The sequence below is a fragment of the Melospiza melodia genome, chromosome 24 (assembly GCF_035770615.1).
Source record: "Melospiza melodia melodia isolate bMelMel2 chromosome 24, bMelMel2.pri, whole genome shotgun sequence".
NCBI lineage: Eukaryota > Metazoa > Chordata > Aves > Passeriformes > Passerellidae > Melospiza > Melospiza melodia.
In genome coordinates, this window is record NC_086217.1 from 3,115,637 (window position 1) to 3,142,914 (window position 27,278).

Consider the following 27,278-nt stretch of genomic DNA (forward strand, 5'->3'; position numbering starts at 1 on the left):
GACTACACCATTCATGCTCACAGGTACTTTCTGACCATTAGCAAAGGCTGAGGAGAAGCAGCAGAGAGCTGCCCACACACCTTGTTAGCCCAACAGAGCCGTTCTTCTTTAGGCAACAGAAGTGAAAACAATCTGCAGGGCCCTGATGGAGCAGATTCAAACCACAACAGCCTGAGCCTGGCTGCTGTGCTCACACCAGCCCAACACCACCTCCCCCTTTTAGCAGAAGACTCCACAAGTGTCTGAACTACAAGCTCAGTCATAGCTTGGTCAGTTGACTGAAATAACAGACAGATGCTCAAGTGAAGAATTCAATGTATATTTATTATTCACAGTTAATTACTATCTACCAAATGCTGCTGCAGAGTTAAAGGATTAAGTACATAGGCCTTTTTTTTATTTAAACACAGAAATTTTTTTAATATATATACACACACAAGACATATGTCTGCAAGGCTGCATGATATACACCAATTCCAAAATAAGGAAACAATCAAATGGTCCAGGTGTAGAATGCCATAGATTCCTTTTCCAATCACTTTACAAAGTGGGAAGAAAGTGAGTGACAGCTAGCAAGGAGAGGGGGAAAAAGTAATACTCTACAGGGTAGTTCTCTCTTTCATTTGCTGGAAAATCAAAGTGTAAGGCAGAGTTCATCTCAGGAGTAAAACTTTTGTAACACTTACTACAAAAAAAGGCACCCTCCAACAAAAGATTGCCCGTGCTGAGCAGGGCGGGAGGAGATCTCCGCTGCAGGTTGGGTGTGTTGGTGGGGTGAAGGGATCCAGCCAAACGGCCACCAAGGGAAAAACAACGCAACTGAAGATTGGCACAGAGAGCGCTGCGGGCTGATTGCTTTCCTTCTGTCCAATTTAATGTCACACTGCTCTGGTGAGGAGCAAAGGGCCACCAGAAATGCCCCGGGGTGCAGGGTGGGGAGAACAGTCACACACAGCCTGCTGTGAACGGGAGCGGGCGGGGAGCTACTTCAACAGGAACACTGACCTGAGGAGGGAGGAGAGACTGGAGAACAGGGATGCCAACTCCACTTCTCAAGAGCAACACGACTGCAAATACTGCCTATCCAGGCCGAGGAGACAGGCTGATCACATGCATCACGTAGAAACATTCACTAAGAGCGTAAAGTTTTTTTTCAAGCACTATTTCTTGAGGTTTCTCTGCATTATGAAGTTTTCCACCAAAGGAATGTACATTTTGTAGGACATCTCAGGGCTATTATTTCCCAAATCCCCCCCTTAACCCTCCCTCCCCAAAATATTCTTCCTCATTTTCCCTCAACAGAACTTTCCCCTTTCTCTTACTTCTTTTGAGGCTCCTGGTTGCAGCTCTCCACCTCTGAGCAGCCTAAGTTGCCACTTGAATGCCTTGATTTTATTTTCCTTGGAATAAGGGAAGTTGAACAGTAAGACAAATCTGAAGATTAACGCTCCATCTCTGTAGATTTTTCTCAAGTGTCCATTGATAAAACCACCCTCCTTTGCCCCCTTCCCCCATAGTATTTATTTACACATAGGCAGAAAAAAAAAATCCTCTGAAAAGCTCTGGACTGTCCTTTTAACTTAAAAAATAATAAAAAAGAAAATAAGGGGAAGGCACTATGGAAAAAATTACAGAATGTGCTCAACCGTACACCTTTAAGAAAAAACAAAAAAGCTGTCAGCACAGCATTAATAGACTTCAGTTGTACGTTGGAGTTTCTCAAAGCAGCTCTGTGACTCAAAAGTAAAAAAGAGAACAAAAAGCCACACAACTCTTCTCCCTTCCTCTGTTTGGAAGCTGCTGAGCTTCAGAAGAAAGTGCCAAAGGAGAAGAGACAATAAAAATTAGATTAACACCTCATCTTTCCCAGGCAAGAAATGCTGAATGTTGAAGGCAAAAGCAGAAACTGATGATTTTTGTTTTTTTTTAAAGGCAGGACTGTGGATTTGGTTCTTCTCTCATGTCCCTTCATGTCAAATGAAGACCGTTTGCAGAGAGAGAAAATACCAGCAGAGTTTCTCCCTTTTCCTTTAACTGCATTGGCTAGGACTTTATATGGCATTAAAACTTCATGCACTGATGGACAGAGGAGGAGGGGGAAACAAGAAGAGTTGTGGTGGTGAGACCTTAAGTGACCTTAAAACACTCATTGTCAACAAGAGTGAATAAAGGGGATAACCCAGGAGCAGCTGAGGAAATTTGTTATTTTCATTTTTTTTCTCTCTCTCTCTCCTTTTTTTTTTTCCTTTTTTTTTTTCCTTTAAGATAAGTTTTGGTGTGTAAGTTGAACTCTTCCCCCCGCCCCTGAAGTTCCGCTCTGAGGGAAGGAGGATCACCTCACGGTGACAGGTGACTCTGGTTTTACCGCCGTGTGATGTTGGGGTCACTGGCTGCAGTTAGGCTCTGTATGTGTATTTACTGTTTCTCTGGTTTCCTTAAATAATCTCTAATATTTCTCTCTAGATGTTCCGGTTCACTGGGGTCACGTAGTTGCGAGGGAACATGCCCGTCTGTCCGCGGCACGCTCCCTTCCACCAGTTGGGGTCAGAATTGTCAAGGACTTGGATAAAGTCTCCACGATGGAAGCCCAGCTCTCCTTCCTCTTGGGGATCAAAATCAAACAGGGCCTGAACGTATGTTGGTTGCTGAAAGGGGAACAAGAAACACACACAGTGAGAATCACCCAGGGCACTCCAGGCACCTGCTCCTGCGGGGCAGAAGCTGTCTTACACTGAAGATTAACAATAAATATTTGGGCTACTCCCTTTTCCTGCAAGCCAGCTCCCAACAGCTGCAACGAGGTGCTAAAACAGTAATGGACAGGCTGTAGAATACCTCAGAAAAAGGTCAAGTTCCTGTGAAACAGCTGAAATAGAGCAGATGATTTTGATGTTTTTCTAGTACTTTTCACTCTTCATGGCCTATTGTAAATCTGTGTTCTATGGCAATACAGTAATATTGCTGTTTACTTGTCCTGTTTTCATAACTGACAGCACAAATATTATTGATCTACACGAAGTTCCCCCTAAAAACTGGATGTTGACATTTTACACATTTTCCTTAACTCTTCTGTCACAGAACATTTTGCCTGGTCAGCAAGTCTTCCTTTCTGATCGAAAAGCTAACAGTTCATTTAAAATACATTTGCAGTCTTAAAATTGTGAGGCCAGGAAGTTCTCTTCATGCTTGTCCTTTTCAGCCAGCTGTTTTCTCCCCCTCTGTTTATCCCTGACCTGACCGTGCAGAGCCAAGTGTTAAGTTCAGACAAACTGTGACAAAGCTGCCAGTGGCACCTGGACAGCTGCACAAATGCCACACCCTTGTCTTCAGGCTAGAAGCAGAATGCCGTACAAGGAAGCAAAAGGATTTACCCAGAACTGACAAAACATGCAGTTACACGAAATACAACACTCTGATTGACCTGGGAAATGGAACAAAACACAGAGCTGGATATACACAAGCTGCTCTGCTGGCACTTCACAACAGTTTCTGGATTCTCTTTACACTGGCTAGATCCAAACCAGAGATTCTCCATATGCTGTAACCACCTCTTCAGGAAAGCCCAGTATCAAAGCCTCACTGAGGGCTGCACTTCTGGCTATGATCAGGTATAAATCAGAACAGAATCGCAGAATTCTTTAGGCTGAAGAAGGCCTAAGATCAGCAAGTTCAACCATAAAGCCATAAGTTCCCTTCCCTTTTAAACTGTGCCCTATAACAGGAGCAAATCCATTTTTAATCCACAGGAATCAAATTATCTTCCTGCAACAGAATCTATAAGCATTAAAACAAGACAAACATTCAAGCAGCAACAATCATTTTGCCTCAACTCCAGGGAGAGCAGGAGTGTTGGTAGGCTTTGCACAAGAATGCAGCTTATTTACCAGTAAAATTTTGACTTCAGGATCTAAAGATACACTTTCACAAGAAAAAAAATCAGTCAGCTTCTTTCTTACTCCAAAATGCAATCCCACTTCAGACTGTGGTTGCAATTGCCTGACCAGGGCACTCTACAGGGACACTTCTCTTACCTGTGGCACCTGCTCAATGTCCCGGAGAAATATTTGCTGGTTCCTGGAGACAGATGTGGATCTGTGATAATCTACCAGCTCGTTCAAAGAATTGAACTTCACCACCCAAAGGAAATACTTGCCAGCCCCATCTCTAAGCACCTTGAAGTGCTGCACATCATTTCCAAACCTGTGTGGAAAGAATGAAGAACACAGAGCACATTATTAGCCATGGGGAACTCCTTCTGGGATCATCAGCACAGAGTTTGGAACAAGAAGGTCCTTCAGGGCACAGTGAAAACTGTCAATGACACTGGTAACACAGCTGCAAGCCCATAACTGGAATCACACATACTTCTTGATGTATGTTACATATAGCATCACCTGTGTTGATGAAGATGGTGCAGAATCCCAAGGACAAATGCCAGGGACTTTGCAAGGTCACAGCAACACAGCTGCACCCTGGTGCTTTCCACTTCACATCCTCAAACACAGAAGTGCCAGATAAACAGCACAAGCACTTTGGTTTAGCTCTTCACAGTTTGGTTTAGAACTTCACAGCAGTTTCACAGCTGACTCGAGCCACTCTCAGTCTGTGCTACTCTTGCCATGGCCCTCTGCTTCTCAGAGCCCCAGTCCCTCCCTCCCACAGCACCACTGGGGACGTGCTACAATGCAATGCAAAAACACCAGTCCCATTACAGGCAAATTCCTGGGAAAACACTGCCACAGGGAGGGCAGAATTGGCTCCTCTGGCAACCAGAATGGACTTGGGCAAAAGGCTCTCCTACGAAACAAAAGGACCTCTCTGGTCTTTAAAAAAAACCCCAAAACAAAATGCAACAGACAAAAACCCCTCAAACCCCAAAGTGTTCAAAGATTATGCTGCACACATAAACCAGCAACTTCAATTCTGTGTTAACAGACAAATTCAGTGTTTTTTCCGACAAATGATGGCATTTAACTGAAGCTACATTTGCAATGGTTTTACTCTGAATAAAGAAAAACTGGACAGATCCACTGGGATTTTCCAGATGAATGGCACATTGGTAATTTTACTTCAGCCTAAAACACTGGAAACAGAAGACAACTGTTCCCATTTGGCATGCACAGCACCTATACCTGAGTGGGGAAAGCAGACACTGCCTTGAAACAACTCCTGGGTGCTGCCTCTGCTCTGCCTTCCTCAACCTCTGAGCTTCTCACCATTCCCAATCCTACAGATCACTGTTTGGGAAAAGGACTTTCCTAAATTATACACACAGGAAAAACCACCCAACTGAGACATTACCACCAGATGGCAACACCAGGCTGAACAGGCAGGCCCAGCTATGCCATTGTAACTTTCTGTTTCTTAAAGGAATGCACTTTCTGCAGTTGAAGCTTCCATTCATATCTAATATTCCAGCCTGGATGACTCTATCCTAGACAGAAATATAAACATCTCTAAAATCAGTGGCTTTAATCCAGTTTGCTGGCATGACTCAGTGCTGCTGTACAGAAGGACAAAAATTTGGTTACAAACCAAAGATGACCAAAAGAAAAGAAACAAATCTTGTTGAGATGGATCACTGACAGCCACAGAAAACAGAGCCAGCTGGAATTGCACATGAATAATAAAAATGTCGTAAGGATTCTAAAGAAAATCTTGTTTATTTATGGTAGAAAAGGGCAAGATTACAGAAAATAATTAAAAAACCAAAAAAGCCAAAATCAACCTGCTGAGGACAGATTCCCTCCCATCCCCATCCTACATTAAATTACTTCACATATCTTTTCAAGTTTCTAATAGCTCTATTTGAGTGACTTCAGATCAGAGAACACAGAATTGCTTGTGTTGGGAATCACCTAAGGACCACCTCATTCCAACCCTCCTCTCAGGGGCAGGGATACCTTCCACTAGACCAGGTTGCTCCAAAGCCCTGTCCAACATGGCATTTAACATTTCCAGGGATGGGGCAGGCACAGATTCTTTAGGCAACCTGTGCCACGGCCTCACCACCGTCAAAGAGAAGAATTTCTTCCTAAGCCATGTGGAATAGACTTGTGAGAGTTCAAATGGATCTCTGGTTTCACAGCTCCGTGTCCAGTGCTAGTCAGTGGGAATATTACCAAGGCATGTGCCAAGCAGAAAAAAATATACTTGTAAATGTACAACACAGAGGGAAGATGAAGTAATAACTTGCACTGCAGAGGAGGAGTGAAGGAGGATGGGAAGTTGTCCACATTGGGTGCTTTGTGGCTGTAAGAGGGAGGAATGGGATCCACAAAGAGGCCACCAGACACTGCCTGGGCCTGTGTGAGCCACCAGGTCAGTCCTGTGGGCTCACTGCAAAGCAGAGCAAAGATGTTTGTTCTATTAGAGAGGGAATAAATGTCACTAGAACAGGAATGCTATAGGACACCTGTGAGGTTATTCCTGCTCCTCAGGGCTGACAATCACCTGCCCTTTACTCACCCTCCAAAGGAGCAGCAGATGCCTGATTAGCACACAATTGCTCCTGGGCATGACTTACTTGACTGAGAGGGAGAAGTCCCCAGGAGCACTCTCACTCTCCCTGATGAGGAAGGCACCATCATGTCTCTGTTTGCCCAACATTTCTTCAGCCTTCGCTCGGGGAATCTTTCCAAAAAACCACCTGTGTGGGGAGGAAAAGAAAACAGGAGGAAAAGTTAAGAATTTGAATCCATTCATGGAAGAGCCAGAAACACCACAGCTCCAGAAACAAGATGTTGTCTATGCACTGCCCCATCCTGCACACATGGAAAGTGCATTTTGTATCCAAATCAATTTCTTGTCTCTTTCAGATCCGGTGGTAAGGCACATCTACCTCGGCAGAGAGAATCAGTATCTTCATCCAGCAGCTGTTTGCTCCTGCATCCCAGAGTCCAATCTCTGAGCCTACCAGAGTCCTGTGGTCCAAGACAAGTATCATCTGTCAGAAAGCTGAGGCAGGTGCCAGGACAGCACTTACAGACCAAGTGAGTGAGAAAAGTTCCTTCAAGGTCTCTCTGCTCCACTGCAGAGCAGTGCTGAGCTAGGCATGGATTCTGTTCCAGAAAAGATGCTGATGACACTTGTTTCAGGAGCCTCTTTTCTTGCTTTCTCCCACAGGCAGTACAATCCAGCAGCTTTCACAGGAGAGTCACATGAAGGAGCAGCCTCATGCAAACCACATCCAAAATTCTCACCAGCCACAGGCTGACCATGACACCAAGGCTGAACCTACCTCAGGCCACCAGATCGTCAGCACTGACCAACAGACTGGTCACGGGATCCTTGCCCCCATTTACATTTGCATTTCTAGACTAATCCAAGATTAAAGGCAAAGAAGGGATGAGTGGTAGGTCACATGGCATGAGAAAAGCAGAAGCATCTTCACAACTAAAAAGCAGAGCTTTCAGCTCTGAGGAACAAATCACACAGGACAGCAGCACTTATCACACCCACACCCACGCAGATGACTGACCTTAGAGGAGAGCATTTCGTAACAAGAGCCCCACTCACACAGCCCACTGTCTGCACTGAAGGCTTTGCTGCAGCAACAAGGCAGGAGTTGCAGAATCCTTCTTGAAACAGTCATTCTTAAGAAAAGCTGGAGCTCTTGTGACGTCAAGAAGTCACCAGATCTATCTCTGTAAGGGGAAACTACCTCTAGAGCTGAAGAAGGACTGATTATTCAGTTACCAACCATACTCCACTTGCTTGAAACTCTCGTTGTGTTTTTATCCCCTGGAATAAAAAGAAAAAGCTTCCTCCCTAAACCATCCTATTTCCAGCGGTTAAGAATTTCATGGTATTTTGTACATTCTGGGTGGCTTGGCACCTGTGCTGCTTCTTGGTGCCTGAGGTGAGGTGGTGGCAGATCACCACAGGAGACCCATCCGCCCCTCACTGCACACACTGCTGCCCACAAAAATCAACCAGGAGAAACTATTAAGTGAAACTCCTTCAGAAATCAAAGGTAGTAGTTAATTTCCTGGGCTTTTGGCACTACTGTCAGAAAGACAAAAAAGACCTGAATATTCTCTCTGCCAAATGCTGCTTGAAGCAAGCTTTATATTATGATTTTAGATATCGCCATATTTCTTGTTTACAAAGTGTCTTAATCCTGTTTAGTTCTCAAATAATTCTCAATTACTCGTGTGACAGTTTCATCTTAAACACAAACAAAAACAACTTCACCTTTCTCTATAAAGTAATTAGGAAAGCCTGAAAGAGCTTAATAGAATCCTTCCTGAAGCCTCCACAGTTCACCTGTTTTCTCCCTAAATTTTACTGAATCACAAAGTAGAAGTGTACTATTCTTTTAAATGAAATAACACTTCCAAAGTGACAAGGGCAAGCTATCTAAGTTTTGTGCTCCTAGCTGCTTCTAAGGCACTTCAAATAGAAAGACTAAAAATCTTTCACAATTCTTAAGCTTCCTTGTAGTTTTGTAGCTTTACTACCACATTAGCCAGAGAAAAAGAACCTGAATTAAATGAACAGAAAACTCCAGAGATGAAACAAAGTTATTCTGCAGGACTACTGTCTACTAAAGAACACAGCTGTACAGCAGCAGAAGTGTTGTGCACATATGTTTGCTACAGAATTGAAAAAATTAACAAACACCACAGCCTGTCAAAAATCACTTGTGGAGAATTCAGCAAAGTAACAATGACATTCCCACAACTTTTCTTCTGCAGGGTAAGCCTGATAATCGAGGCTTGACTCCAACAAGCTCTGTAATGCAGGTGAAACTCATCCTGCCAGCACTGCAGAAGCAAAGCAGGCATTCCTGCTGATGCTGCACAGCCAGAGGGAGCTGCCCTGATTGTACAGCACAGTTCCCATCGCTTCCAGCCTCCCCTCCATCGGCACTTTGGCAATTCCTTCGCACAATCATCTCACTTGGCCGAGCTCCTCCACAGAAATTACAATGCTGCAAAGTGAGACTTCAGCAATATCCCCAGGACAGGCTGATAACAAACACAAAGACCTGAGATAGCCTGGATCAGATCCATGCTGTGTTTCATAAACACCAAAGTCTTCTCCTGCCCCCTTCCAGAGCAAGGTGCTGCTGTGACTTCACCATAACTTCCCTGCCCAGAGCTTCCTGTAGCTCTTCTCTGTCCTGCCTACCTCTGCTCAGTCTTTGCTTTGTTAATTGAGGTGGTAATTCAGATTAACCCTTCAGGTTAATCCTTAGGTAAGTCTGGTCACCGAAAAGTGCCACATTTTCCTTTCAGCTTCATTTGCTGGGAGTTACAAAGTGATCTGTAAGATTTGCAAAATACAAGTAAGGAGAAACATGGCATTTAATACCAGCTGTGCAGCTGGAAGATTTAAGTTTTGGATCCTAGGACAGGATTTAAAGCCATATTCAGTTGCTTTCTTTCCAAAACCTCTTGAAAACAATTCGATGATACTGTGAGTAAAGGAACATTCTCTTTCTCACTGCTCAGCTGCCTGCAGTTTGCTTTTTGTATGACTAGAGAGGTCTGCAATACAGCTAAGCCAACATTATGCTATAAAAACTTTTGCATCATTTCCCAGGGTTGTTAAAATACAGTAGTTAAGACTCTCAGCATTGCTGACACATGACACTGCCTCCATCCAGATGCCATCAGCAGTTTAAAACATCTTCAGATAAAATCAAATTAACTATGCTTAAAAACCACTACCAAATTCACCCACTTGCAGGCTCAAATATTGTCCATTCCCTTTTGATACAGAAAAGGTGAAAAACTGACAGCTCTATTCCTCTAAAACAAAACTCCATGGAAGATCACAGAATACACTGATCATCACAGGAGACATCACTGCAGGATAACTCAAATGCCTGGAAAATTGTCATGAGAAGCTACAAGCATCAAATCAATATGAGAGACATTGCAATGTGGATTGGTGATCCTCAGTGGACTGGTACAATCAGGATAAACCAGACATGCTACTACAGAAAACAAGGCTTTAAAAATGTTCAGAATTTTTCTTGTGTGTCCTTGCTTCACTTCCCACTTGGCTGCCCTAAAGTAAGACACTTCTTCCTTCTTGGGGCCAGGCCCTCAGAAGCTTCCTTCTGCTATTTCAAAAGGGCCTTTAGAAAAATAATTCTTGATTGCATTTAACTGCAATATCTTCATTATATAATGACAGTCAACACTTACATTAATCATCAGCTTTTGTGAGCAAATGAAACACTACAGCTTCTTGTAAAACCCCTGATTACAGGTTTTGCTTCTCCCTCCTAAACCTCCCTTTGAATCTGTTACCCAGAGCTTGCTGTTCTTGTTCAGATGTTGCAGGATCTCAAAGGTTGGAGAAGCAAAGTTTAGCAGAAGACAGCAGAAACACATGAACTGACACAAAGAAAATACCCAATCACGAAATGCTACAGTTTTCACAGGCTGGATTCATTACACCTAGGGGGAAAGGTTTGAAGTAGTTACTCAAACACAGCTCTTTGGAGCAGCAGTTCAAGGCAACAATACTTGTGTGACAGCACTTTGAGGTCAGCCTGTTTTGTGAGGAAGGTGTTGGACCAGATGACTGTTACAGGTCCTGTCCAACTTTAACAATTCTGTGATTCTATACTCAGAATGTGACAGACATACTACAAAAGCTCAGCTCCAAATACCCTTCACCTTTTGCAGAGCTGTGAATGCCATGATTTTTACTTTAAGCTGCTCAGTAAGTAAAATTGAGAATCACCACAAGAACACAAACACTTTTCCTGGGGCAGTGGTAGTACAAACTCACTACTCAAGGATTTTCTGCTGGTTTATGGCTGCTAACTTCAAGATTGCTCTGTCTGACTGTAAAAACCACCAGAGCAAGCACCAGAAAAGCCTCCCAAAACACCCTGCCATGCAGCTGCTGTGGGAGGAGTTAAAGCAAACACTACAGCCAGAGACACACAACTCACCAGCCATCCTTTATCTGTCTGTACATTTGAGTGGATCAGGTAAAATTTTAGCAGAAAACCATCCTTCTGTTTGTGAGGATGCCCAGAGTAAGAGCAGGAGAGCCCATCCCAAAAGCTCTACTTACGGATGGGGTTTCATTTCTATGTAGTTCTTGGGAATGAAGCCATCTTTTCCATTGAGTTCTGCCTTGTACCAGTTCTGATCGCATTCTTCATTCAAAACCTGAAGGAAGGAAGGAAACAAAAATTAAGCTTGAGATACATTCAAGATACAAGCAAGACTGCTGAAGGCACCAGGTTAATTCTTCCCATTTGTGTTGAGCAGTTTTTACATTAATAAAGTTAAATGCATTCAAACAGCAAATGTAGATGAACAAAGTTCCTTCTTTTTATTTTTGAAGGAGATGCTTTTCTTGCTGTAATTTTGAACATGAATGAAAGATCAGGAGTCACAAGAGAGGAGCCACATAAAAAGGTAGTTTTAAAAAGCACAAATTGATATTTCAAAGCATACTTGCTCTAAAAACTTTGATGCTTTATTTTTCACTGAATTTCTGTCAACTGGTATGCTGCAACAGGCAAGCCTGGTGCACTGACTGAAAGCAGTCCCTCCAATATTTTATTATGTTCTGTAAATAAAACCATGCTACTGTTTGAAACTGCCTCTCCTGAAGATGATTTTGTGTTTGTCAACACAAAAAAAAAAAAAAAAGCCTCAAGTCACAAAAGTATCACATGATTAGCATTGCCTGAACGCAGGAAAATGAGGAAATACAAAGAGAAAGAAACACGAAGGCAGATCCAGAGATCACATACTACACACACAGAGTTATGGAGAATATATCCAACAAACCCTCAAACTAACTCTTTTGCTATGCCATTATGTTTCTTTATTTCAAGGGTGATGAGAGGAAATTTTAAAAAGAGGAAAAAGTAAAAGTAAAATCAGACAAAAATTTGCAAGTGCATGTCTCATTCTTACAGCTGACTGGAGTGCATCAGAAAATTAAACTCTAAAGATCAGTGCTTGCTGCCTTTCAAAACTGACACACCAACACCCTAGATCTGCCTCACTACTGACTGCTATGTATGACAGAGAAAAACCTCAAAACCTACTGAAATGAAATGTGGCAAATGAAAGAGTGCAAAATATGAGCTTCCTCAGCAAATTACAGGGGCTAATATTTACTTGGATGCTCCTCCACTCCAAGGGAAGAGGCTGGTGGGATGTACATTCCCGGGGTGCCAGCACTTCCACTGGGGAGCTAGCACAGCAGCAGGGCCACATCTACACAACTTAGGTGAGCAAAGACACCCATCTTTAAGGCCCATTTCTGGATTTTTTTAGCTGAAGAGGCTTTAACTCTGAAAAGATCCTTACATGTGGATGAAACATTCAAGCTGTCTTTTGTGCCGTTACTACTTTGGGCTTCCATGCATTTATGGACAAGCACTGTGCCAGCATGCACAGCAGAGCTCAGTCTTTTAGCTGGCACCATCTGAGCACAGGTCATGAGCAGTTCAAGCATGGCTCTGTTCCAGCTCTGAGGTGAGAGCTCACACATGGAGAGCTGCCCTGGATCAGCTGATGTCTGCTGGTCTGCCTCGGAGCTGTGGGACAGCAGCCTGGCCAGGGACTGATTCCTCAGCATCAGATACAGGGAGAGACACCAGCAGGAGTTCTGGGAGACTGAACAGGGATGACAGAGATCAGAAACAGGTGTGCAAAAGTGAATTGTGCAGAGACCAGGGAGGGCATGAGCTGAAGCCCAGATCTGTAACTCAGTCATGTAAAGATTTCAGCACATAGCTTCCAAGAATCAGTCATTTGGGGCTGTTCTGTACCTCAAGCTGCCTTCACTAAAATCCTGCACAACAGAACACAACTCAAACACAACATATTTTAATATGATTTCTAATAAACCAAATCTTACACAAGAGCATGCATTCCTTTATCAGAGATGTCTCCCATGAGCTTTGATAAGCTCATGTTTATCATGCTACAGACTTGTTTCATCACCATTCAGAGAACAGTTAAAGGATCTGGCAGTCTGTTCTTTTTCCAGAAAGAATGGGTAAATTGTAGTTTCACCTGAAGGACAGTACCACAGATTTGGGGATTCGGCTGTAGGTATTAAAAAGTTATCATTAATTCTAACGCCCAAATGTAAATTATTTTAATGAGTTTTGTCTTGCTCTGAAGATATGCTAATAGATTTGGAGGAGCCAAATCACATTGGGCTTGGGGTACTCATTAATGCCTGGCCTGAAGCCAAATGCCAGCGAGGGAGCAGTGCTGAGGGATGCATTAAAGCTTTGTGACCAGAATAAAAAATAGCTGATTAAAGGCAGGGTAAGATAACTGCCTACATATCTGTACATCCAACCTGTTCAGGGGACTTGTGCTGAGGTGATGAGCCCTCCACAGCTCCCCATGAGCGGCTGGGTTGCTCCCAAGACCTTTTCCAGCCTCACACCCCCAGGCTGACGCTATCTGCAGCCCGTTGTCCTTTCTAGGATCACTTTAAGGAGCTGTCACAGCTCCATCCACACCCTGGCAGGCAGCCAGGGATCCCTGCCCTGTGCTGGAGACCGGAGAGCTCATGCACAGAACTCACCCTGTGAACACCCCTGGGTTCCCCTTTCTGCCTCTTCCAGAGGGAACAGAACACTCTGTTTGCTCTCCAGAGCTCCATGTTCCCGTATCATTTCAGCACGAGTCATCTCCACAGCACAGATCTGCAAAACCATTTCTTGTGACAGGGTCAGACACCCCTGGAGCTGCCCCCAGCTCAGCCAAGCAAAACTGACTTGGACTGAAGTGCCTTAAATTCAGGACAACTTTGCAGTCACATGCACAAGGCTGGAATTCTGGTAGTTCTTAGGAAGTTATGGAGCTATTATCATGAAAACTGCAGAAGAGTCCTGTAAAATTTCAGCTTTCAAAAAAAATTATGCCACTAAACATTCTTTAGTGAAATGTAACTAAAAACTCAGGAACACATAGGAATCTTGTGCATTAATGTATCTGTCTTTGATGTTTACATCTGACACTGCTCTCTGATTATAAATCATAAATCCACTGAAATGAAAGAACTGACTTTAAGTAATTAAACCATTTTACTGCAAAACGTTTTATGAAAAGAACCCAGTAAATCCATCTATTCTATATCTCAAGTGACTTCCAGATAATAAATCATATTAAAATTTATCATCTGGATATTAAAACACAGTGCAATGACTCTAAGAAAAATAATTATTCTTAACTGAATTACAGTAAGATTTACTTGGATTTACCAAAGCTACAAAATTTAATCTAAGTATCACATGCATCACCAGATTTTGCTCTGAATAATTTGCTAAGTACAAAACAAAACCACAACTAAATTAAGTAACAAAATGAAACTTTAAGGATTCACTACTCCAAACTGGACAGCCTTCAACATCTACAAAAAATCTGAAGCACTTTTTCAGATCAACTGTTCAAAACTGCTGCTCTTCGGGTAGGTCAAAACCTAAAGCATTCCTCTGCATCCAATCCCACGGCTGCCATAGATCCAACCAGGTCTATGCCAGAGTGACTCTTCCTTTCACACTGGGGCATCTGTGGCTGAGAGGAGGAAGGAGGAAGGATATTTTTATCCCTCCATTTGAAGCCGTGCTGCCATGTGATGTCCTCAGCCACAGTCAGCCCTGCTTTACAGTAAGAGTGGCTCAACTGCACCCGGCAGTTTCCCAGTTTGATGACAGCTCTTATCAACAAAAGCCCATCTGTTCCCATGGAAATGGGCAAGAGGCACCACAGAAGAGTTGCAGCAAGGCAGTTCCCAAGTTCCAGCTAGAACAGTCCACACAGAGCAACCATCCCCAGCCATGCTCAATTCCATACCTAGCGAGTATTTCCAAGCACACCCTTGGGAATTGTAAACAGCCTCAAACCTCTCAAAATCAAACCACTGTCAGGAACACAAGGCACTAAACTGGAACATAACAAGCAGATCTGGCTCAGCTCTCAAGCTGACACCCATATGCTAACATGAAACTAAATATAATGCCTTGAATATTATGTGCTGTGAATTTAGCCAAATTAATCAGCATGCTTCAGTTTTGGAGAGATAATCCCCAAAAAATGTATTCAGAGAGGGCTCCGAGTTTTGGCTGAAACTCCTCTTTCCCCTGAACTCCAAGGTTTTGGGACTCTTACCGTGCTAACTGAAACAGAAAGTGCAACACAACTGCTGCAGCAGCACCTGTTATTGCCAAAGTAGTTTCTCTCCTCCACTAAGTCACACTGACAATGCCACAAAGAAAACAAAGCAGTACATTAAAAACATTCCCAAAGTCTAAAAAATCCAAGGAAAGCACTCATGACATTCAAACTAGGGCAGGAAACAAAATTTATTAAGTGAACAAATGTTTCAAAGGGAGCACTTCTGCAATTGAATTTGTAAGCCTGGAAATTACTCGTCCCAGGGTGGAACGGCCCTTGGCAGCAGGGCTCTTACCCTCAGAGAGGGTGTTAAAGCAGAGGTGCTTCAACACTGCTTTTCATTTCAGAGAAAAATGGCTCCTTTTCTGCTCTGAGAGTTACAAACTAGATATAAACCAGCAAGTAAAAACTGCTTCAAGGGAAGCTGTCTGGATTCAACAAAGCAAGCTCACCACAGCCCAACAGAAAACATTTTTGTTCTCTGTGTAATAAATACATAGTGTGACGTTGGCTTTCACAAATGTTGAATGTAAAAAGTTCTGTTATATAAAAATTTTGTAATGTTGAAAGTTGATCTCTGACCATCAGAAGGGTTTGAGCAGGAAGGACTGCACAAGGGTTGTCACAGTGTGAGTCCTGTGCCTCTGGCTGCAGCTAAGCACACAGTGCTCTCCCTTTTCCTTATTCAGTCCCTTCTTGTGGTTCAATAAACCTTTTAAAATTTTTAAATGTGAGGTGTTGTTTCTCACGTTTGCAAATTTACTGTAAATGGCACCACAGGACATTCAAATTCATTTCTTCAGGGTTTGGCAAAGACAACCCAAGAGGTGGCCTGGTCACCTGCAGCTCCTGTCTCATCCTGGTATTGAACAAATGAATCCTGCCTGTGCCTGTGAGGCAGGATGGCATCTTAAGGAAACCTGGGGAAATCTGCCCATCCAAATGACACTGTGACTCAGACTAGAGCAAATCAGTTTTGTTTTCTTGATTTACTCATCACACAGAGAACAGTTAATTTTAACTGCAAACTTTCAATACATAAAGATACACTGGACAATTAGGGTGACTCAAGAGCACGTAACTGCTGAAATATTTTAGGCTTTTCCTTAAATTCAATTTATCATGATAACACATAGGAAAAGCAAAATATCCACATTTTTCAGAACAAAGCCTACAGTATCATGTTTGGACATCCTTTAAGGCTGTGAATACTTGTTCTCTAGGTAGATGTAAAAAGCTCTGGAAATGCTTAACAACTACTGAGCAAATATTAACGAAAACAGCCAGAGAAAGATTGTTCCTTAAATTGCACTTAACTACCAAGCAGTACAATATAATACCTAAATAATGGATGTAGATTGCTCTATAATGCAGTAATGTGTTATGGATACAGGTTTTTATTCTCCCTCTCCTCAATTCCCATTATCACTATAGAAACACTTCTTCCACCCACAGCTTTTTAAAGGCACAAGAAGAGCACAAAAAACCCCAAAAACTCAAAATAATTCAGAAAGTCTCTCCACCACAATGAAGTCCAGGGGTCTTTCTTCCCCATGCCTCAGTGGTGCTTTTGTCAGAAGTCTTATCTGAAGTGTCACTGCTGCTTCAACACACACAGACTTTTACCACAACAGCTGGAAGCAGAGTCCAGGAGAGGAAATTCTGAATCTTCTCAAAGCAGAAGGCTGGTGTCTGGGTTACCAACTGCTGGCTTTAGTTTCCTTGCAAAGAAATTATGTCTAAGTTATTTCCATTCATCTTGAAGGAACATGGAAACTCCTCCAAAGTAAAATACATTACAAAGTTGAGACAACAAACTAACAATAAAGTCACAGGACAAGGCCACTCCAGGATCTAAGCTTCCCTTTTCAAACCTGAAATAATATTGCCCTCCATATCTGCTGCACAAAACTACTCACAGCTGGAGGAGGTTTGTGCAATATTAACATTTACAGATAAAGTCAGAATTACCCTAAACTTCTGAAAGGGTTAATGGGGAGAAGTAGCTGGGTAAGATTACAGGAAATTATGTTATTTTTAACTGCATGAGATAAAGACAAGTTGCCACTGCAATTCCATGCAATATTTCACCATGCCAAACTCAAATCCATAGGAGCACTGAATAAAGTCATCAAGAAATCCACAGTTGCACTGACTGGCAAGCACAGTAAAATCTGCTGTAACAAAGAAAATTCCAAAGAGAGGACTGGAGCAAGGAATTAGCATTCAACCTTTTACAAAATCACCTATATTTTCTTGTAGGTAACACAAGAATACTTGAAATAACTTTATTTAGCTGAGGCACAGTCAAGTCTAGCCACAAGGACAGAACTCAGCACAGAATAACTCACCCTGCCTCCCAGGCCTTGCCAGGCTGGTACTACCATGTTCCCTCTAGCAAAAGTCTTCAACTGTGAAGAGTTTTTTATTAAGGATAATAGGAAAAAGAGAAGTAAAAAAACCAATCTAGACAACAATTCTCTTTCCCTATGGTTCACCTTTTTTGGTTCATGTGGCACAAAGATGGAAGGAAAAAACCCAGTATTTTAAAGTATACTGCAGTGAGCCCCAAAATATCTAATGGAGATCCTGAAAGGAGACAATCAAGTTCAAGAAACTTTGTTACAGGTCTTGCATTCCTTCTGTGTAGGAAACTTCCACTAGCACAAACAAATGGAGATAAAATGATAACAAACATGCCAGTTCTGCCTCTGCTCTTGTGGTGGATGGAGAGATGTCAGCCCCAGTGACTACAGGATTCCCTTCAGGTTAGTCCTCCCACTACTACCACCCGGATAAAGGTTAAGCTGTAGATACCACAAATAATCTGTTTTCAAAAAGGTTGATGGAAAATCTCCCTAACAGGAAGCATGGCAGCTTGAAGCAAAAAAAATCACTATTAATGATTTTACAACTCAAATAAAAATAGCTTTACAGAGCTTTAAGTAGCTACAGCTACATTCTAATTAGGCTTTCCACATCTCAAAGACCCCCAAGTGCTTCTGAATCAGCAGGGACTCAGAAATGGGATTCATTTTATGTTCAGCAACTTTTATGGTACTTAAACACTAATTCTGACAAACTTCATAATGTAAGGACTACTTCAACAATTGATGCTGCAATGCACAGTCTCATTCCAGTGCCTGATCAAAATGGAGTGCAAACCAGTAAAAAGCTTGTTAGCACAGCTTGAGCTCCACAGCTTGGCCTGAATATGTGGAGGGCAGAATGCTCAGGGATTCATAAGAGCAGTTTCTTAAAAAGAGGAAGGGGAGTGTTGTTTTTCCCCCAAAGACCACGGGTTAGTTTACAGCGAGTAAAGACCAGGACAGGCGCCTTTCTAACGAGCTGTAGTGCTCAGGATGTTATCAGGAAACAGAAAACAAAACATCCTTCCTTAATCTCAAATCCAATCCACACCAAATTTGGAAGCCCTGAAGAGCACAGCATTCGGTCAGTTTTCTGTTGTGCAGTGTGGATTAATTCACTCAGGTATTAGTAGGGCTGGGCATTTGCTTGTGAATGAGTTATTCACTGAGGTTTTATTTAGCATTGCTTAATTTAGGATTAAACAGGGTCCCAGCAAAACCACCTGTGGTGAAGCACAAACTGAAGAACAGGTCATGTGCTGAAGCTAGAGAGCTCTATGCAATCCTCCCTCTTTTTTCCTGAGGAAAGAAAACAGCCTTGAATTCTGAGTACAAACCTGCTCTATTTGGGAAAGGTTCAAAATCCAAAACCTGACTCCAAAACAACCCAAGTGCATATATGCATATGTCTGCATAAATAACAGAGCACACACTGCCTTAAGCCCATAAAATAAAGCCTCAATTTTGAGAAGAAAATTTTTGAAAGAAGTCTTTTTACCTACAGGTCAGAGTAACGTCTCCTGGTTTCTATTCCTGTATCTGCTGCAAACACCAGTGCTATAAATTCCAGGTCATCTTACAAGGGCTGTTTCAAACTGCAACTTCAAGTTTAGAACATGGACACCAAGCATAAAACACATCTGTTATCATGTGCTCTAGACTATCTATCCAAGTACAGCCCACTACAACCTTTCAGTCCTGGAATGAAATTGTGAAGCTTTTGTAAGAGCTCTTGGCATAAACTCTGAGGGATGAAGGCTGAAAGTCACTAGCAGAAAATAATAAAAAAGAGCTACTAAACATTCCAATGAGAGTGTTTCAGAATTGTTTTCAAGCTTAACAGAGAAACAGCAGAAATAGCAGTGGGTTTGTGGCAGTTTGCAAAGCATATCCAAATTATACATTTCTTACTTTCTGCACTTCTCTCATTGTGCTGGCTCCATTGTAAGCCAGGACTTGATAGTGTGTCTCAAAAACTGGAAAAGGTAATGAAGAACAACAAGCAATCATAGCGTGTGTTTGTCCTTTTAGAGCTTTACAACACAAATGAAGCTGGTCACTACAGTAAAACTGAAAATACCCTGGGGAAATACACATGCCTGACAGCCCATAGGTCAGACATTCACAGCTTGCAAAATCCATTCTGTAACCTGCTTTGCATAACAATTTTATTTGAACACCCAGCAGCTCCTACTTCTATTTGCATGTGTCCTACTTGTCCTGCTATCTCCCACTAAAATGAAAATGCAGCGCTGGAGAATGTATTTCTCCCCATCTCAGGAGGAAGCAGATACACCTGACCCAGAGACAGTGCCTCTGTTTTTATAAAGCAGAGGCAGCACCAGAAGGCAGAGCTCCTGTCTGGCTGTCCCACACTTTCTCTTAGAACCTACCACAGTCAAGGACCAAAACATTCACTGGAGGACAAGGGAAGGTTTGCATGAAGCACAGGATAGTGCACCACAAACAACCAGCCCTCGATCACCTCATGCTTGGTACCCCAAACCTCTACAGATATAAAATTCTCAAAATTCCTCCATCAAGAATGAAATAGAAAAAATGCTGAAATTAGGACAGCTGTCCTTTCTGTTCTAAATAGAGGGTGTGTACCATTGCCTCTGCTACACTTCACTGCCCAAGAAACCACCAGACCCAACACTCCACTCCAGCACTTTCACTCTTAATTACTGCTTTCCCTAGCACAGAAACTCAACAATTTACATATCACTTTTAATCAGACAGGAATAGTTATTAGTGGAGTGACATCCAGCAACTGCTTCATGTAGGACATTCTCCACTACAACCATTCTAATGCTTGTACACAACAGAGGGGCTGTGATGTACATGAATAACAGCAGGTAAAGTCCAAAAGGATGTTAAGGGAGACAAACTAATTATGAACACTTGGCATCCTGTAAAAAACCCACACTACATAAAGAACCTCGACCCCAGTGCTGGAAAAGCTGGGTGGGAGGAATGATGATTATTAGTGGGACAAGCTGGACTTGATCTTTGCTCAGAAATTTAGGGTATGTGACCAGAGGGCAGTTCTGCAGCAGCCCTGTGGACAGCAAACTACAGTGCTCCCCAGCCACAGCCTTACATGCACTGATTAAGAATTACTTTGCATGGTGGGCAGGTATCACAGCCCCGTCTGCACAGCTCAACATGAGCTGACATCACTGTGATTTCAACCAATTTTCCACTGTAATGTTTGGGGTATTTTCAGAGGAACTGATACCAAGTGAGTTATTCCCTGTCCTGCACTGGTGCAGTTGATTATTTCTGCCTACAACTCTGACAGTTCTTTGATCCTTGTTGAACATCTTCCTGTTTTCACATTTCTTCAACCCAACATGACAGGAGGTGTCACCTAGATGAGGTCACTCTGCTTGAAGAACAGACTGACAATGACAGTGGCCACAGGTCAAGGCCCATGGCCCCAGGCACCTGCTGTGACTCCTGGAGCTGTCCCAGGCAGGGTCAGGAGCTGCACTCCATGATCCTTGTGGGTCCTTTCCAACTCAGAATATTCTATGATTCTATGACCAGGATTGATAACTCAGGATGCACTGGTAAGTCTGAGTGATTAACAACAGGATGTACTTAGAAAACCTGGAAAAAGTGAAAAGAAAAAACGTGCATGCCTTGCACTGATCATCAGACAATCTGGTGAGGAGCAAGCCACACACCAACACTGCCTTCTACAAAGCAAAAATGAAGGGAAAAAAATGTAAAAGTTGTCCAAAACCCAACTATGTTTCCGTGGGAAGTACAGTTAGAAACATTATTTGCTGCATTTTAAAGCACACTAAGAAAAGGTACAAGCCCATAAAGGCCTTTAAAAAAAACCTACATGAGTTCAAAGCACCAACTTTCAGTTTTTGTGTCTAAAGGAAGCAAATTAACTTGAGCTGCAGCCCCTCTAGGTTTTTCTAGTGAAAGGCTATTCCAAATGCATGAGCAAAGGCTCCAACATGTTTCCAAGGATCAAAACAGGCAGATTTCTGCTATCAATGACAATAATGTAAGTAAGGGGGGGAGTAAAAAAGGCTCTCAGCGCAACTGGCATACACTTACAAGACAGATAACCTTTTTTTCTCTATATGCATGGTTTTGTTTAAGCTGTTTTATTACAGTACTTAATACACTTTCATTTTACACTACAGACAAGTTAACAGAGCAACAAAAACCTCAACCTTGCTTCATCTGGTTTTAAAATGTAAAAGGTTTAGGACTCTACTAGCATATATTCTTATTCAATATTGATTGCTTAATATCTTTTAGCATTGTAAATTTTACAGAATGTAAAATTGTCTTACTTGGATCTTTGTCAGAAAGATTCCAGGAATGATATTTCACAACTAATTATCTACAGGACAAAGTTTCCTAGGTTAATTACACTTGATAGGACATATTGAAAAATGTTTCTTAAAAAACTATGCAACACTGTAGTTATACTACTGAACTTTTGTGCATCTCTTATTGATGGTCCTCAAAATTCACAGTTAAATCATGCCTTGAAAGGCATAAAAACTTATTCTACTAAACACAGAGCTATAAGATTTAAATCCAGTTGATTTAAGCCTTTATTTAGGAATAAGGATAACTGCAGGCATCTCTCAACACAGTCAGCAATCAAATGTTCATATTGATACTGCACACATCTTGAACTTGGAATTAACAACCTTACTTGGGAATTCATACTCCTGAGCAGGAATTCCTACCCAGCTACAAGCTCAGAGGTCACACTCTCAGTCTGGGGTGGCTCCAAGTTTGGCAGCAGCTCTGGGAGCTGCTTGATGCAATGGCTGCACCCTCCCACCTGTGCTCCCCAGGCACCTGCTCAGTCCCCCACACTGCAGAACTGATGTGCAGGAGAGTTCAGGGAGGTGCTGGATCTCTCACCTCCTCGCTTGGCTCCACAGAAAGTGCAAGGCAGAGCTCTGGGAGCAAAGCAACAGAGGAGACAGGAAGGAAAGGAATAGGGCAGGAGTGCTGGAGTGGGCACTGCCATGACACAAACACCCTTGGTTCCAGTTTCAAGGGACACAAAAAGCTTCTCCAAAATTCTTGCAGCAATTCACCTCGAAATGTACACATGCAAGAACAGTTCCACTTGCTCAAAGATTTAAACCCAGCAGATTAGGGGAAGAAAGGGACAAGAGCTCAAGAAGGAGCACGTGGGTAGTCCTGCTCTGGGGCAACAAAAATTCAGAACTCACTGGCTGCAAGTGGGAGGAAGGGAATTGGGGAAGCAGGAGCAAGTGACTCAGCTGAGACCTAGATGTATTTGTGTTTTCTGATGACAGGCTTATTTGCACAAGTGTTAGGACTCTTTTTTTCGAACTGTACACAAGCTGGGCCCTTTAATGGATAAAGATGGAAAGGAGAGTCAGGTCAGTCACACCTGCATGTCAGCCAGCCAGGTCAAGCTAATGGATCCTGGCAAGACACATCTAAAGATTTCTGCAGTGCAGACAGAAAAAGCTCAGACTTCACGCATGAAACAGCTCTAAAGTTCAGGGACACACAAGAAATGCTGCTGGGCCCATCCATCAAGTCTCTTTTTGTGCTCTATACTGTCAACAATGACAGCTGCTGGTCCTTCTGACAAGTTTAATTCTTTACAGGTTACATCACCCAGGTGCAGAGCAAAAATCATCCCCTTCCATCCTACCACATTGCAAAACTGCACACAGGAGAAAGCAGGGCTTTATGGTGCTGGAAATTACAAAATTACACGTGCACAAACCTCACACCTTTTAGACACAGAACATCAAATGAGCACTAACTGCAGTAACCTCTCTGCAGCAACTGAACAATCACAATTTGATAATCACTATTTACTCATTTCTTTCATGCTTAAGAGCCACACGGACTTTTCTGCCTGTCCCCGGGGCATACTCTGCAATTTGCATCGGAAAGTACAGAGGAAGGGAAAGCCCAGGTTTCACTACCCTGAGACACTGCCCCAAATGTCAGCACCACCCGGGTCAGGCCCCAGCTGCAAAGGCTCATCACTGCCCAATGAAGCTCAAGCTGCCATTTCCTCTTAGCACCCAGAACGTTTCACAGCCTCAGTGATCTAAGAATAGTATTACTGCCATGTATTTGAACTGCATTTTCCCCAGTTTCTAAATACGTCCTGACCTCCCCATTCGTGCATTTCAATCCCCATCCTACTGAGAAGAGTGAAATAAAGGTTGTTGAAATCTCATTTTAAGGTGAAAAATGAAAATTACTTTTATAAGGACCATACATAATTTTTTTGAACAATTGCTGCAAAGTGCCAAAAGATCCAAGCGCCAAGAGATCCTAGACAGGGTCTGAAAACTCCTGCATGAACTACTGTCAGTCTGTGCAAAGAAGCCTCTTGAAATACACACCTATAAAATACATTTCAATATATTTCAAGATAATTAATATATAATTACATTTATAAAAATACATTTTCCTATTGTTGTTAGGATGGGCAACAGCAGTTGCACCTGCACCTTTGGAAAAGCATAATTTAGCCGTGGCCATAACATTTCCCAGGCTTATTGATGGAAAACAAAATTATATAAATGTCTGTGGGATGGAAGGACAAAGATTTTTATTAAGCAGACTTCACACACAAAATGGAAAAGAATAACTAGTGATAGTTAGATCAGAAAATAGTATTTAAAGTAATCTAGAAAGCCTCATTACTTTTCTACTGAGTTATGAAAAATCATCATCCAATCTCCAGGCTGCATGAGGCGTTCAGATGCAAGGCTTACTGCAGCTGCCTTACACCAACAGACACCACAAATTAAAGATTTGCCTCATCAATCCAGGGCTTCAACAACTCTGTCTGCTAGAATTTTGTGCTGGAGTCCTATGGATCTTGCTTACAGAGCCAGCCCCTGCCTCAAAGGGACTAAAGGGACTGCAATCTACGCTCTGCTTTGCCAAGAACCAAGTTCAGGGGAGAAAAGAAGAAAAGCTTTGTGTTTGCCACAGGAAGGGTTCACAGTGCTTACATGAATTATCCTCCCCTTACAACAGAGGAGATATGATTCATATCAAGTGTCAAAGTACATGAATTCTCAACATCTTTATTTTTCCTTCCACCCTTGACAGCTCCTTGCTGAAGTTATTACTGGGGGAGTGTCACAGCAACAGCTCTTACCTCACCAGCTATTCCCCCTTCCTCCTCCACTACCCCAAATGGAACAGGCCTGCTATCACTGAGCCAGCTCATGCAATTCTTTATTCTTTGCAATTTCCTACCTCTCATTTGAAAAAACAAATACTTCACTGTTATCTAAAAATATATTAAAACATTGCCAGCAACTCAGCACTTAAAGCAAAACAACCATCACCACCCAGTGTGAATGCACAATAGAAGGAGCATTTTTGGTAAGGCAAGTTTTTAAAGAGTTCTTGAGAACGGCAAGAAAAATAGCTCAAGTTACAAAAAGAAAGGGCTGCTTTGCCATCATGAGACTTGGCCAAATGCACAGTCCCAGGGCAGGAATGGAGACTGCCATCCACATCAGCCTAGGGTGGCTGATCCAAATTGCACAGGAGTGCACCTAGCACAACTTCTTTATAGCAAATTAAAACAACATTACAGAAAAGTCAACTCCCACACAAGTCCAAAAAGCCAAGCCAAAACAAAAAAAGCCACTGAATGAAAAAAAACCCCAAACGAAAAACCACAACAAAATCAAACCTAAACCCATGTCCAGTTCCCAGTGCAACTCTAGGAATGTCTGCTACCACAATATGAATGACACTCAACACAGAGTGTCCTGTCTGCAAAGCCCAAGACACAACTCCACAAGCAGAGTTTGTAACAGAGCCTACTTCAGCTTCTCCCTGTATTTTCTTCCCTCCAGCCATTCATCCTCACCTCTTACTCTCCATCCCCATGCTATGCTGGCCCAAGTGTTTGAGGAGTAAGTCAAGACAGGACAGAGTGAAAGAAAAAAACAAACATACATCATTTTCAAGGGCTCAATTTTTTCCAAGTTGCTCAATCCCAGTGAAGTTCCCTCAGTTGAGTGAATTCTGTTTCTACAAAGCACAGGAATTACAACTAGAGGAGAAGCTCAGGTGGTCCCTGTACTGCACCCAGGGAACAACCTCAGTTAAGTTCCAGCACTGCAGATTCTCTCAAAACCTGGTGTAACAATTAGCACCACTGTACAGAAAGACACTGTTCAGATGACCTATAAAAATGACAGACCAAACACAGGAGCACAAGGAACTCGCTTCTTCCTATCCCAGCCTCAAAGCACTATTACATCTTTTCTGCTTTCTCCAAATGTAGCTTCAGAATGGGAACTGGCAAATACACTCCATGTTCAAAGATGACCAGTAGAACATTCAGAGCAATATCCAAATGCTTTTAAAAGAATTCCCTACACTATCTAATCCAGAACTCCATCAGTGTAGTACAATGAAATCTCAATTATCCTATGAAACTGTTCAAACAGGAGTTACAATAAAATACCAAGCTTTTAAAGACAGAATCACATTTGCTTTTTACCTCCCACCACCACCAGCTGTCCTTTTGCTTTCTTTTCATTTCCAGACCTGAAGAAGCAAAACCCCTTGTTTCATAATTGATGCCCAAAACTGTGTAGAGAGCACAGAGCTTCCTCCCCAGGTTTCAGACAAAGAGCTCTTGTAATCTTCAAGGTCCACCTGACAATGTTTGTTCAGTAAAACATGTTGGTCCAGTGCAGAAGTCTCCTCTGTCACAAACTACAGAGTTAACCCTTTACAGACAGTTAAACTGAAATGACTTGCCAGTGACCAGAGTGAAGCTGTAGATAAGGAAAAAGCAGGGAATTTCATGCTCTATTTGAGTTATTCCTTCTGCATTTTAACTACCCAGCTACATACTTTCCAGCATTTTGCATTACTTGTATGTTCTTGTAAGAAGATGAGGAGACACTCCATGCAGTTTTATATTTTTGTGTATCACACACTGAGACAAAACTCTGGAAAATCCCACTTCATTTCAGAAAAGCTAGTGAATAAAATAATTCTGACCTGTTGGGAACTAAGAATTTCCCAATCTTCTGAACTGTAATATCCACTACTAATTTGGTGTCATATGTGAATTGCATCCTTTGTAACTCAAAAGAGTTGATTTACCCATCATTTTAGACTGTTAAGACAAAAAACCCCAAACAAAAAAACCCAACAAACCCAACCAAAAAAACCTCCCAAACAACAAACCACTACCACCAAAGTGTATGACTCCAAGTAGCAAAGTCCTTGAAAGCTTTACTATTTCAGGATAAAATAAAAATTTAATCCAAAGTTTGTAGAACACACCTCAATCACCTTCAATCACTACATTTTTGTAGCTGTTGAAGAAAGGGTTAAAGGCAAGACATTTTCAAATCTAGAGATTAAATGTAATGAGATCAGAATAATAAGATTACCATAATCTGCCTCACACACATAGCTAGGATCAGACCTAATCTCTTCATTTTGAGACAGATGGAAAAAGCATGAAATCAGAGATAACAGGAGGCCAATTTCCTAATCAGGAAATTGAATCAGGGCTTTGCAAGGTTTGCCATAGCTGTAAGTCAATATTTTGCTAGATTTGTACCTATTTAACCAATTCTAGCAGAACACACTGGAAGGGAGAATCTCTAAATCTGTCCTACATAACCAGTAAGTAATACATCAGTGTAATTTTAATATATTGCAGAATATTACAGACTAATTTACTGAGACTGCAGCCAGTACCATTCCCAGATGCTTTAACTGGGAGTGCAGCAGTAAAGAG

General features: G+C 42.2%; 1 protein-coding gene across 1 annotated transcript in view; it reads right to left on the reverse strand.

The window, feature by feature from the left end:
• Positions 1-303: 303 nt before the first annotated feature.
• The window catches only part of GRB2 (growth factor receptor bound protein 2), a 44,661-nt gene continuing 17,686 nt past the window's right edge, over positions 304-27,278 (reverse strand). The window contains exons 2-5 of the mRNA XM_063176019.1: positions 11,044-11,141; positions 6,527-6,649; positions 4,032-4,200; positions 304-2,645 (exon numbers count right to left, since the gene is read on the reverse strand). Coding sequence (XP_063032089.1) covers positions 2,460-2,645; positions 4,032-4,200; positions 6,527-6,649; positions 11,044-11,141 — 576 coding nt within the window. The 3' untranslated portion in view covers positions 304-2,459. The remainder of the gene's footprint in view (positions 2,646-4,031; positions 4,201-6,526; positions 6,650-11,043; positions 11,142-27,278) is intronic.